The sequence below is a fragment of the Pempheris klunzingeri genome, chromosome 7, assembly GCF_042242105.1.
Source record: "Pempheris klunzingeri isolate RE-2024b chromosome 7, fPemKlu1.hap1, whole genome shotgun sequence".
Taxonomy (NCBI): domain Eukaryota; kingdom Metazoa; phylum Chordata; class Actinopteri; order Acropomatiformes; family Pempheridae; genus Pempheris; species Pempheris klunzingeri.
Window position 1 is genome coordinate 4,308,917 of NC_092018.1, and position 12,717 is coordinate 4,321,633.

The 12,717-nt window shown below is 44.3% G+C and overlaps 1 protein-coding gene across 2 annotated transcripts; it reads left to right on the forward strand.

Annotated features, from left to right (window-relative positions):
• The first annotated feature begins 160 nt into the window (after positions 1-160).
• Positions 161-12,192, forward strand: LOC139203663 (bromodomain-containing protein 3-like). 2 transcript variants are annotated; one of them, XM_070833490.1, is made up of 12 exons: positions 161-254; positions 3,666-4,004; positions 4,771-4,882; positions 5,092-5,229; positions 5,428-5,575; positions 6,708-6,877; positions 7,094-7,489; positions 9,014-9,142; positions 9,234-9,440; positions 9,661-9,893; positions 10,041-10,339; positions 11,585-12,192. In XM_070833490.1, the coding sequence occupies exons 2-12, from the start codon at positions 3,913-3,915 to the stop codon at positions 11,701-11,703; spliced, it is 2,043 nt and encodes a 680-aa protein (XP_070689591.1). In that variant the 5' UTR covers positions 161-254; positions 3,666-3,912; the 3' UTR covers positions 11,704-12,192. The 2 variants fall into 2 exon arrangements, with proteins under 2 accessions (XP_070689591.1, XP_070689592.1); XM_070833491.1 differs by having other exon boundaries at positions 9,234-9,416.
• Positions 12,193-12,717: the final 525 nt, after the last annotated feature.

Consider the following 12,717-nt stretch of genomic DNA (forward strand, 5'->3'; position numbering starts at 1 on the left):
CCGACCAATCACAGAGTTTCACATCCCCCAGCAACAAATCATAGCCCCAGAAATACCCCGCAGCCAATCACAGCTCCTCAGCCAGTCTCCCAGCCAATCCGATCACAACAACATCCATGATGCTGCTCGCCACTGCGCCTGCGCACACGGTAGACAGCTGATAACTCATCTATTATGCTACTTCGCTAAATAAAAATCTTCCCGAAAACTGACCGGAGCCCGCCGCTGGACATACCGGAGGACCGAATCACAAAGTAAACACATCTCTCTGTCCGGTAGCGGTGGGATTAGCGGGTTAACGGAGCGGAGGGTTTTCCTGGGAGTGTGCAGAATGTGTCGGTGTGTCGGAGCCTGGCTGGCCGCTCGGCGCCTTCAGACAAAGCTCAGCTAACAGGCTAACAGCTTATTAGCTAGCCAAACACCGAGCGGTAACATCTGCAAAGATTGGATTTCTAACCGCATTAATCTGCTCTTGGTGCGTCTCACAAGCGATCAAACGCCCAGATATCTCCTTTAACACACGCCCAGACATCTCCACAGCCGCTATAAACAATATTAATGACATTTTACGTCTTCGGTAAGTAGCCTAGCTCGGTTAGCTAACGACCTAGCTCATATTTTGCATTGGCTTGCCCGCCATCTTTTTAAAGCAAGATAAATGGGATGTTTCGTTAGCCTGCAAAACACTCACACCTGAGCAGGCTGGGCAGCTAGAGCGGAGTTTTGGCTGTGATTTAGCAGGAAATGACCAGCTCCCTGGATCTGACTGTGGATGGTGTTGCCGATGACTGGATTTGTGTAGTTTGTTGGTCGCAGCGGTGTGTGTTAGCAGTTAGCTAGCTCGTTAGCCGCTGAACCGCAGCAGCAGCATGCATGCAGAGCGAGCAGCCGCCGGACTCCCAACATCTGTTGATCCCTGCAGGACTTCACTGTGATCCGGACTATTCAGAGAGGGTTTGTTTGCTGTGTGACAGACCGGCAGGGTGCACGGTTATCTGCAGCTATAGCTGGACTGTAAGTAAACATTCAGTGTGATTTATGGTTCCGGTGGTGAAACACTGCTGCAGGACTCAGCCACTGTAAGACAGCATGTATACATGCATGGATGCTGTGGGCGAGCTGGAAGAAGTTGTTTCCTTGTGAATTAGAGAAGAGAAAAGGCGAATTGGGTCATTGGATGCACAGTAGAGTTGACAGTGAACCTGAGAACAGTTTATTTATCGGCTCAAATAAATGTCAGAATGATTTTGAGCTTGTCTGGTTTCAAATATGAAACTAACTTGTCAACTTGTGTTTAACCTCTGAATGTGAGATTTGCTTTCTGTTTTAAAGTCCTGCACCTACAACTGGAATGGCTGTAATGTGTAGAATAGACTTGCAGTTGTTGAAAGACATTTGAGAGAGAAGATCTGAAGGGAGTATTGATTTGTCAGTTGATTGGCAGAAATTATCAGCTATTTTGATGTTTGATTATATAATTTGTCCTGCAAAAATGCCCAAAACTCACAGTTTCAGTGTCTTAAACGTGAGGAGTTTCTGCTCGTCATTGGTAGAAATAGTCACTTGACAAGTGTTTTGGACCGACACTGACAAAAACATGCAGTTGTGGAGATGTCACGTGGACGATGAGCAGTTATGATCTGTGTTTTTCTGTAATGTATTTGTTCTCTTGTAGACTAAATAATTAGTTGATACAATGGGTGCATTTAAAGGGATTAGCAGAGTAGAGAGACTTCAGTGTTCACTTGGTTTGTCTGATTTTGTAGTTCATGGCTCATTAAGAGGTTTTGAGCTTCCTGTTGACAGTAGCAGACTTTGTAATTGATTTGTTGTACGTTATCAAAATTTTTTGACCTGACAGTCTTTTTTCTAAATTATATGTTAACAGTGACTTGATGAGTGGCAGTTTGTAGATGTTCTGTGTTTGTGTGTTCGATGTGTCTTGATGTGTTATCGCAACAAAGTCAAACCAACTAAAGACGCCACTAAAATTTAGTTCTGATGTTCAGATAAATCTGATCCTATACGTCTGATTGTTTGTATATGATGTGACAGTAGCTGTGAGTTGATGGTGTTTATGACTTGATCTATAAAGGGAAGTCTGGTCCTTTCAATCCTGGGCCCTAGTTGTAGTCTAAATATTTTGGTGCCTAAATGACTAATGGGCGAGGGGGGTGCTCAGCTGTCCCTACAGACATGGAACTTTTTTGTTAAACAGTAAGATCCTTTTTGTTAAACCAGAAACAGCTGTTATATCACCAGACTCCATTGATAAAAACAGTAATTTTACCTGAGCCTGTGGCAAGAACAAGCACTTCTAGTGGTCATATTTTAATCAGACGCAGTTCCTTTAAAAGATCACGCTGCAGCCATTTTAGCCTGTTTCATGGCCGTCGGCTGAGGTGATCTACTTGACCAATTAAAAAACATTTTGTAACAACAGGTCATTTAGACACCAAAATATGTACATATTGGACCCGTGTTCAAAAATAGCGGAGTGCTGCTTTAAAGTTTGGTGACGATTGGCTGGCGACCCTCAGACCCCCCCAGTCTGTGATGTTTGTAGAGAAACTGGTCAAACCGCTATGTTTGAACATGCTAGTTACAACATGTGAACGCCATGGGAGGAGATTATCTGTCTGTCAATATTTTTATTCTGATAACTGCTGAAGCAATCGCTCCGGCTTTTTGACATGAACACACACACACGTCCTTCAATCTGACTCTCTGCAATGAGTTTGTATTAATTTCATGTAATTTTGCAAACTTGAAAGTTAAGTTATATTGTTATTGTTGTTATATTTTACTGAAGGGGCAGTTTCCTAGTGCTTGGATTAAAGATAGAGATTTTGCTAAAAGTCGTGGATAATATGGATGGAATTTAGTGCAGTATCAGTTTATGTCACTGCAAAGTGACATTTCTGTAAAAATCAACAGAGAGAAAAGACACACAGACCAGAATTTTTGTGGTTAATCCAGCAACTAAACGCCTAGCAAAATAAATACCAAGAAACTTCCACACGAGTGCAAGAATTTTGTAATAATCCATCAATACACCCTGGAATATTGTGTAATAAGTGATAGAAACCCTGGAAAAACCAGAGGTCTCACACTCGTATTACCTGAGGGCCACTGGTCTGGTTGTTCTTGTGGTGGGATGTTGTGCAAATATGGAGATAACAAAGGAGCTAACGCGCTTCATAAAGATGCCGCAGCTCTACGGCTGCAGATAAAGATTGTATTGATTATTTAGTAATGTGCCGATTACTCATATTTGTATAGTGTAAAATGTGCATTCCAGTTTCCCAGAATTAACGATGGGGAAGATTGTAGGTGCACAATGGTGAAAGAGTGAGGATGCAGGAAAATATTCACATTTTAGAGGATGAAAAGTGAATTTGGCATCTTTGCTAAAAATGACTCCAAACCATTTATCTGTTATCAACTAGTGACTTCTTTGTTTTCTGTCAGTCGACTAATTGATTAATTTCACCTTTAGATTTTTTTTTCTTTTTAAAAATTGAATCAAGTACACAGAATGTGTTCAGGATATACTATTTAAATATTTTACTGTGTGTCTTTAACATCTTTGGCTCAAACGATTAATCGATTAATTGATGACCGGTAAAGGAAAGGTGCTAACGATGTTCCCTCTTCCCTCTCAGGTTGTGCGATGGGAGTTTGCCTCCTTGGGGGAAACATCAAGCTGAAGAATCAACAACGACAACAACACCTGAACTGAACACACACTAACACACACACCCGTGTGCCCACACACACACACACACACACACACACACACACACACACACACACACACACACACCCTCAGACCACAGAGGGAGTTGTTTTTTCACCTTCAGGTCAGACACTGCCGTCCCACGGTGCATCGCTGCGTCACCGTCGTCCACCATGTCGGACGCCCCCGAGGCTGCGCCCCCCAGCCCCCCCACCCTCACCAACCCGCCCCCACCTGAGGTCACCAATCCGACCAAACCTGGCAGGTAAGACGCTGTGGTGTGTTTGTGTGTGTAAAATATTTTAGAGGATACATCCTCTTTTTTTTCTAGTAGGTTATTTCTAATTTCGTCATTTTAATTCTGCACCTTATTTTAGTGTTTACACACAAATTATTTTAACCTGCTCACCTCGCTTTTCCCTTCAGAGTTTTTTTCACCTGCTATTCCATTTTTATAACAACAGATGAGCTGCAAGTGGAGGAATAACGTAGCCTACCGATATGTTCCAATATCAAAGCAGTTAGAAAAATGGGACACTACAGAAGAGATTAGCATGGTACCAAACATGGAGGGTGGGTTGCAAAATTTGGAACGATTGAAACCAGAGTGGTACTGGATGACATCAACCCAACCAGTTGCACAAAGGGCTGCAAACCTTTACTTTATAATTGGGTCTACATTAAACAGGAACACCAGGATCAGTGCATTTACAGGAGGGACGTAACACCAGAGAACGTCTCTCTTTAGAGAATAACATTAAATGGTTAAATAAGTGGCCAAATATAATTTAGCGGCCTCATCAACTTGAGCAAATTTAGTTTAGACGCCATATATAACGACATAGATATTATGCTTAGCTCAAAATGAACCGAGACATTAACCAAAACTGTACTAAATTAATAAACCAGTAGATCTGACACACTCTCAGCTGTCGTGGTGGTAAAAGCAGGAGGTGATGGGAGCAGGACAGCGTGAACACCTGTGCTCTCCTCAGTCCTGATGTTGTGGTTTGTGTGTTTTTGTCCGTTAGAAAGACCAACCAGCTGCAGTACATGCAGAACGTGGTGGTGAAAACTCTGTGGAAGCATCAGTTCGCTTGGCCTTTCTACCAACCTGTCGACGCCATCAAACTCTGCCTGGCGGTAAGTTGCTGCGCACATCTCACTGCATCGAACTGCCAGAAATACTTTCACACAGTTTGTGTTTTTTAGTTGAGATATAACGTGTTAATCAGCGAGCCATATAGAAACTGGTTGGTGGATGTAATTGCCTTTTTACAGAGCCATGCTAACTGTATCCTGCCATTTCCAGGCTTTATGCTAAGCTAAGCTAACCACGTCCATATTTTCAGGACTATCACAAGGTGATCAAGAACCCGATGGACATGGGAACCATCAAGAAACGTCTGGAGAACAATTATTACTGGAGCGCCAGTGAGGCCATGCAGGACTTCAACACCATGTTCACCAACTGTTATATCTACAACAAGGTACACACAAGTTTCTACAGCGTGTAGGTTTTATTTAAAAGGTGCAGTCTGTCAATATTTACCGACGCTGTGTCCCCTTACCCTATGATCTCATTAAAGAAGTCAGCGTGTCAGGGCTCCCACTTGATATTGCTGAGGAGTTACTGATAGTCCAGACGTCTCATGGCGGTATCTAAAACAGCTGTTTGTGTCTTTTAGCCGACAGATGACATCGTCCTGATGGCTCAGGCTCTAGAGAAAATCTTCCTGCAGAAAGTCGCTCAGATGCCACAAGAAGAAGTCGCTTTGCTGCCTCCAGCTCCCAAAGGAAAGAACAAGAGTAAACAGCCCACGGCTCCTACTACAGGTACACCACCACCTCTACTACTACTAGTACTACTACTACTACTACTACTACCACTACCACTACTACTACTACTACTACCACTACTACCTCCACTACTACTACTAGTATTAATACCACCACCTCTACTACTACTACTACTACTACTACTACTACCACTACTACTACTAGTATTAATACCACCACCTCTACTACTACTACTACTACTATCACCACCACCACCTCTACTACTACTACTACTACTACTACTAGTAGTATTAATACCACCACCACTACTACTACTACTACTACCTCTACTACTACTAGTATTAATACCACCACCACCACCACCACTACTACTACTACCTCTACTACTACTAGTATCAATACCACCACCACTACTACTACTACTACTACTACTACTACTACTACCTCTACTACTACTAGTATTAATACCACCACCACCACTACTACTACTACTACTACTACTACTACTACTACTACTACTACTATAGTACTAAAGCTGGAACACTACTGCTACATACTACATGTACAATAGACTTCCACTTTTCTTTATTGATCCCCCATAGGGGGAAATTCAACATGTTACAGCAGCAGCAAGTAATAGAAAGAAAGAATAAAGAAAACAACATTAGAAAATAAGCAACAGTAAATAAATATATGTTGTAATGATAAATAAATATTTACACTATGGACATAATGTACAAGTATGGACAGGAATATGAAATGAATGGAATGATATGAGTGAAGAACAGTGCCAATTAGCAACTATGTAGTAACTATGGACTGTTTCCCAGTGTATTATGCACATATTGCAATAACATGGGTGCAAACAGCAGCACAATGCACCTCTGCTGTAGTCCTGCTGCAGGACCTGCTGAGGAACTGCAGTACAACCACTGTAGTATATATTTCCAGACTTAGAAGTGCAGGCACTTGCTTATGTAGTAACTTTGCATAGTACTGCAATGCTGTACATTCCTCCACATTCCTCTACTCATAGTTGGTGTATGGTGTTCTAAGTTTATATCAGTGCAGCTGAGACTGAAGATATTATTGCAGGTATTTCTTAGATGAATTTACTGTGTAGTACTTGATTCCAGTAGTAACGGTCCTTTCTCTGTTTCCCTCTCAGTGAGTCAGCAGGCGGAGTCCTCAGCCTCCCCTCCAGCCTCCTACCCTTCCCCCTCTCCCTCTCAGACACCTGTCATCTCCACCACACCCACGCCCATACAGACCACGCCCCCGGTGTCTGCCCCACAGCCCCCGGCAACCATGATGCCATCAGCACAGCCCGTCGTCAAGGTAACAGAGGTGTGGTGTGAGACAGCATCACGACCCAAAATATTATCTCTGTACCTGTCTCTCTACCTCTGCTTCTTCTTTCTTTACACACCTCTCTTTAAAACACTCTCCTCTCCACCTGTCGGTTGTCACTCTTTTCTTGTCTCTATCTACCTTTTCCTGTACCTGTATCTCCGTGTCCCTGTCTGTCCTCATACATGTCTGTCTCTCCAACAGAAGAAAGGTGTAAAGAGGAAAGCCGACACCACCACCCCCACCACATCGGCCATCTCTGCCGGTCGCGCTGACTCTCCGTCCGCTCAGGACACCAAACCACCCAAACTAGGCTCATCCCGCCGCGAAGCCTCCGCCCGCCCCGCTAAGACCCGCAGGGAGACGGGTGAGGAGGTGGCAGCAGGTGAGGTTGGAGCCGGTGGAGGGGGAGCTGGAGGGAGGAAGGGCGGTAAGCTGGGCGAGCAGATGAAACACTGCGATGCCATCCTGAAGGAGATGCTCTCCAAGAAACACGCCGCCTACGCCTGGCCCTTCTACAAGCCGGTGGACGCTGAGGCACTGGAGCTGCACGACTACCATGACATCATCAAACACCCCATGGACCTCAGCACCGTCCGGGTAATACATGACATAAATGCAAACAAACATATCACAACACACCATGAACCATCATGTTGAGATCAGAATGAGTCGAGGTTAAATCCCATTGGATGTGCCTGCGTCGCGTTCAGAGTGGGAAAATACTTTTAGCTATCACTGTTGCCTGCTGTCTTTAGGCTACACCATAGCAAAGTAGGAAAGTCCTTCAATAAGCACAAGTAAAACAGGCAAATGTAGCCTGCTTGCACAAAGCACAAAGATCAAAATGACAAAATCTGGTCAAAAAAGAATAATCAGTCAGGCAAAACACTCTGCTTCTGAAACGTATGAACAAAAACAGCTGGTTGGTGGAATTTCAGTCGTCTGCGTAGCTGTAATATCTGATCTTGAATTTGATGACTCAGATGACCTGAGAGGATGCAGATTTAGGGGGAAAAGGTCCAAGAATTGATAAAATAGAATAGAATAGAGTTTATTGTCATTTGTACGAGTAAGACCGGTACATAGGAATTCTTGTGCGTGTCTTTGGGTCAATTTACAAAATAAAACAAAAGGTGATCCTCGTAGGACTCCTTTTACACCCCTCTATAGTAGAGCTGAAATCACCAAGAGGATCAGTATCAGAAGCTGAATTTGGATCAAGCAAGACCAGTAGAGTAATAATCTGAGCACCATGTCACCACCACCATGTCGTTGTGGCCATGCTGCCACAATAACCATCATTTTTTGCATGTATTTCACCATAAAAGTCCACAATTCTGTAACTGTGCCTCTCAAAGCTCTTTGCTGATGATTCTGACGAGTGTGAAAAACGGTTGTAATCAGCCAGTGGTCACACAGAACAATACTCTTTTGTCCAGGCAGTGCTAGCTTGATATTTCTTCATCAATTTGTCAGAGACACCTCGGAGGTCCTCTGTAGGAAATACATAAAACAAACATCAAGTTGTTGGTGCGCTGTTTGCTGTGTTACCACGGACTAATGTTCATCAAGGAAATGGCGCGATGCCAACAGCACGAGTGTGTATCGCATCACTCCATCCTTGTTTATGACATACATACAACTCCACAGTGTAGCTTTTTAGTATTCATAGTCTACGTTTAAAATTAAAACTGTTGTTGATTCCATTTTGCTTGTTTTTTGATACCAAAGAATCAGCATTATACAAAGAAATCCTTGATATAACTTGTTTTGCTTCAAGTTTTTCTTTCTGCATAATAAAGCTGCTCGATACGGCAATAGATGTTGTGTGACTACAGAAAAACTTTTTGGGCTACTCCTCTTTTACCCATCACTGTTCTATGTGATTGTTTTTATATGAACTTTTTAGCTCGTTCATGTAATTTACAGAAAAGGTGCTATATTGTGACATGTTATCTGGATTTCGGTCACATCGCACAGACTTACTGCTTGTTATAGACTTATTATAGACTTGCTCACAGTGTCCGCATGGCTGTAAAGAGAGATGGTGCACAGATTGATGTACGACACCTTTATTCTTGGTGTTCATTTCTAATACCTATCCTGTCTTTTCCCCAACAGAAAAAGATGGACAAAGGAGAGTACAGTGATCCTCAAAGTTTTGCGACTGACGTCAGGTTAATGTTCTCCAATTGTTACAAGTACAACCCCCCCGACCATGAAGTGGTAGCCATGGCCCGCAAGCTGCAGGTAAACGCAACCTACAGAACCTTTCACAACGTTTTCAGAAACTGCACCTCGATGAACTCTGTTGAAAGTTGACGTTAATCTCCCTCCTCAGGACGTGTTCGAGATGCGTTTCGCTAAAATTCCAGATGAGGGCCTGGAGGCATCTGTCCCATCTACAACGCCATTGGTCAGTAAAAGCACTGCCTCCTCTGACAGCAGCAACAACTCCTCCTCCGACGAATCGTCCGACTCAGAGGAGGAGAGAGCCACGCGATTGGCTGAGCTACAGGAGCAGGTTGGTGCTGCCGACCAATCACAGGTCAAGAACATCCTGGTTTTCTTCTTTTTTAATATTATTGTAGATTTGATTAAAGTTGAGAAATTCTGTTGATTTTAGATTTCTGTTGATGGGTCATTTTTGATAATAAACTACTGATCCTACATAATAATGACATTTTAGATCAAATGATTAACCAGCTAAAGGTGGTCCGAATGTTGATCTGAGGTTGTAGGTACTGATAATTAGTATATTCCACCAGTTGAAGGCGGTGCACGAGCAGCTAGCCGTCCTGTCCCAGGCTCCAGTCAGCAAGCCAAAGAAGAAGAAAGAGAAGAAAGACAAGGAGAAGAAGAAAGAGAAGGAGAAAGACAAAGGGAACAAGGGCAAGATGGAGGAAGAGAAAAAGCCCAAGGCAGCGGCTCAGCAGCCCAAACCAGCCAATCAGAAGAAAGCACCGGCCAGGAAAGCCAACAGCACGGTGACTGCTACTAGGTACAATTCAGTCCATCAGTTTCCTTTTTCTTGGAGTCAAAGGATTTTCAATAATTAACACATAAAAACAGAATGTTCATATAAATGTCTCAGGACGAAGTCTAAATACAGAGTTTCACCAACCAGAGTGACCCTGTGTGTTTCTAGGCAACCTAAGAAAGGCAGTAAGGCGTCGGGTGGTGGCTCAGCCAACGGGGATGACGGCGAGGAGTCATCCCTGCCGATGTCTTATGACGAGAAGCGTCAGCTGAGTCTGGATATAAACCGGCTGCCGGGGGAGAAGCTGGGCCGTGTCGTCCACATCATCCAGTCCAGAGAGCCATCGCTGAGGGACTCCAACCCCGACGAGATCGAGATTGACTTCGAGACCCTCAAACCCTCCACACTCCGAGAGCTGGAGCGCTACGTAAAATCCTGCCTGCAGAAGAAGCAGAGGAAGCTACTGCGTAAGTACTGAGTACTAATATTCCACTACTGTCTGTATACTGTCTGGGGAACGTTCCCAGCAGTACCCGGGGCATCCTTGGCACCGCCTGGGTTGGACCTAGTGTGTCACATTCTTGGCACTACTTCCCCTGCACTATTCAGTAGGGGCCCACTGGGGTATATTCTCAGTGCTTTCTGGGTAGGGTAAGTGGGGTGCATCCCTTTTCCACCACAGGAACTTTTATCATTTACCTGGGATTTTCAAAAACCTCAGCGCGTTTCCACCGAAATTACCCGAGGAAAAAACTTTCCCTCAACCCCAAACTTTCCCTGAAAAAAGTACCTAGTAGGAAGGTAGGACTTTTCAGATTCCCCGGAATTCTTGAGGTGCGGGACTGTGTGCCGAAGAACGCTGATTGGTGGAACACACTTGTTTATTTAATTTCTACAAGCTTCACTTGGTTTGTGTGTTGATCATTTGGAAAATGGAGCAAAAGAAGAGACGCTACGAGAAGTGGACGGACGACGAGGTCCAGGCTCTTTTGAGCGTATTTGCCGAGGAAGAAATTCAGCAGGACGACAGAGTCTATGGAAGAATAGCCGACAAGCTGGCGGAGCTAAATGTTGGGCACACGCCGAAACAAACTCATGAAAAGTTGAAGAAACTTAAGCAAGATTATAAGAAGCTGAAGGACCACAACAGTCGCTCCCCCATACGTCATCAGCCTGATTTGAATAAATGTTCCGGACCTTTGAAACCACACAGACTACCAGGAATTCTTTTAACCAGGTAAAGAAATTCCTGGAAATGTTGCTACTAGTAGAGCCTACTGGGTCTGTCCTTGGCACAACTGGAGTAGGGCCTACTGGGGCGTATCCTCTGCACTGCTTGGGTTGGGCCCAGTGGGGGTTCATTCTCAGCACTTCTCCGGCGTATTCTTGGCACTACTCAGGTTGGTCCTACTGGGCTGCATCCTCAGTGCTACTCAGACTCTGACTGGGCTAAATCCTTACTCTGGTTATGGCCCTTGTAACACTACAACGTGGTTTTGGGCGCACTTGCACTTGGTCTTATTTGGGCCTGTGCAAAGCCACCGGGGGGGAGGTGGTCAGTCAGGAAACACATTGTCGCCAAAAGACTCCTAGCAAGGTAGCAAGTTTGCCCGGGGTATGACCTCTGTGAAAGTTCAACATCAATGACCTCATCTGAGTGCAACTGTTAACAATCTCTCTCTCTCTCTCTCTCTCTCTCTCTCTCTCTACAGAGAAAGCAGCGGGAGGTGGAGCCTCGGGAGGCGGGGCTAGTCGTTTGAGTGGCAGCTCCTCTTCCTCCTCTGATGACAGCTCCTCAACAGGAACCTCCTCTTCCTCCGACACAGACTGATCACACACACACACACACACACACACACAAAGACACCATTCACACATACATACATGCACATCCATGTTACTGAACACACACATATACACACACACACACACTGATCACACACACAGAGGTTTATCCACTCCACACACACACACACAAACACACACACATTCAAACACAGGAACTCATCTATACAGGTAACACATGCAGATGCAGAGTAACACACACCCATGTAAACTTCCATCCTGAACAAACACCCACACAAACAAAAGACAGAGATACACACTCTGAACACACACGCATACACACACACACACCCACACACACATACACATATATATATATATAAACCACACACACACGCGCCCAGACTTGGAGACTGTATGTAAATAGGCTGACCTGTTTTTTAGCTCCTAGTGTCGTTTTCTTTTTTTTTTTTTTCTTCCTGGAGGAATGCATACAGAAGAGAAGAAGAAGAAAGCAACAACCTCACAGCGAGAAGAGAAGAAGGGAGGGAGGCGTGTTGGAGACGGGCAGCTCGTCTGTCCGTCTGAGAGTTGTATCGATCTTCTCCAGAACACTTGAGCGTTGCTGCCGTGAAGGCTTTCGTCTTCTTCTTCCTCTTCCTGGACGGCCGGCTGTGACCCCTGACCTCTGAAAACATTCCAGAAGCATATATAGAGCATCATGTGAGAAGAGGAGGAGGTGATCTCAGTGGGTTTTACTTCGATCAAGGTTTCGGAAAATGACCGATTTCAAGTGGAGTTTACTCAAATTTTTGTCTACAGTATGGGAGTGCCGGTGGGACGAAGTTCAGAGCATCTAGAGACTTTTAAACTCCCCACCGGAGCCAATCAAGTTCTTTCAATAGAGTATAGTCCTCCTCAGATCTGCAGTAAGTCTGTAATCAGTTTAACATCAGACTGGAGATGATCCTCATCTGATGAATTACAATCGTCACATGCGCTTTGCCATCAAGATAATCGCCAAAACTTTACAAAACAGCTTTTGGAAACTTGAAGCATT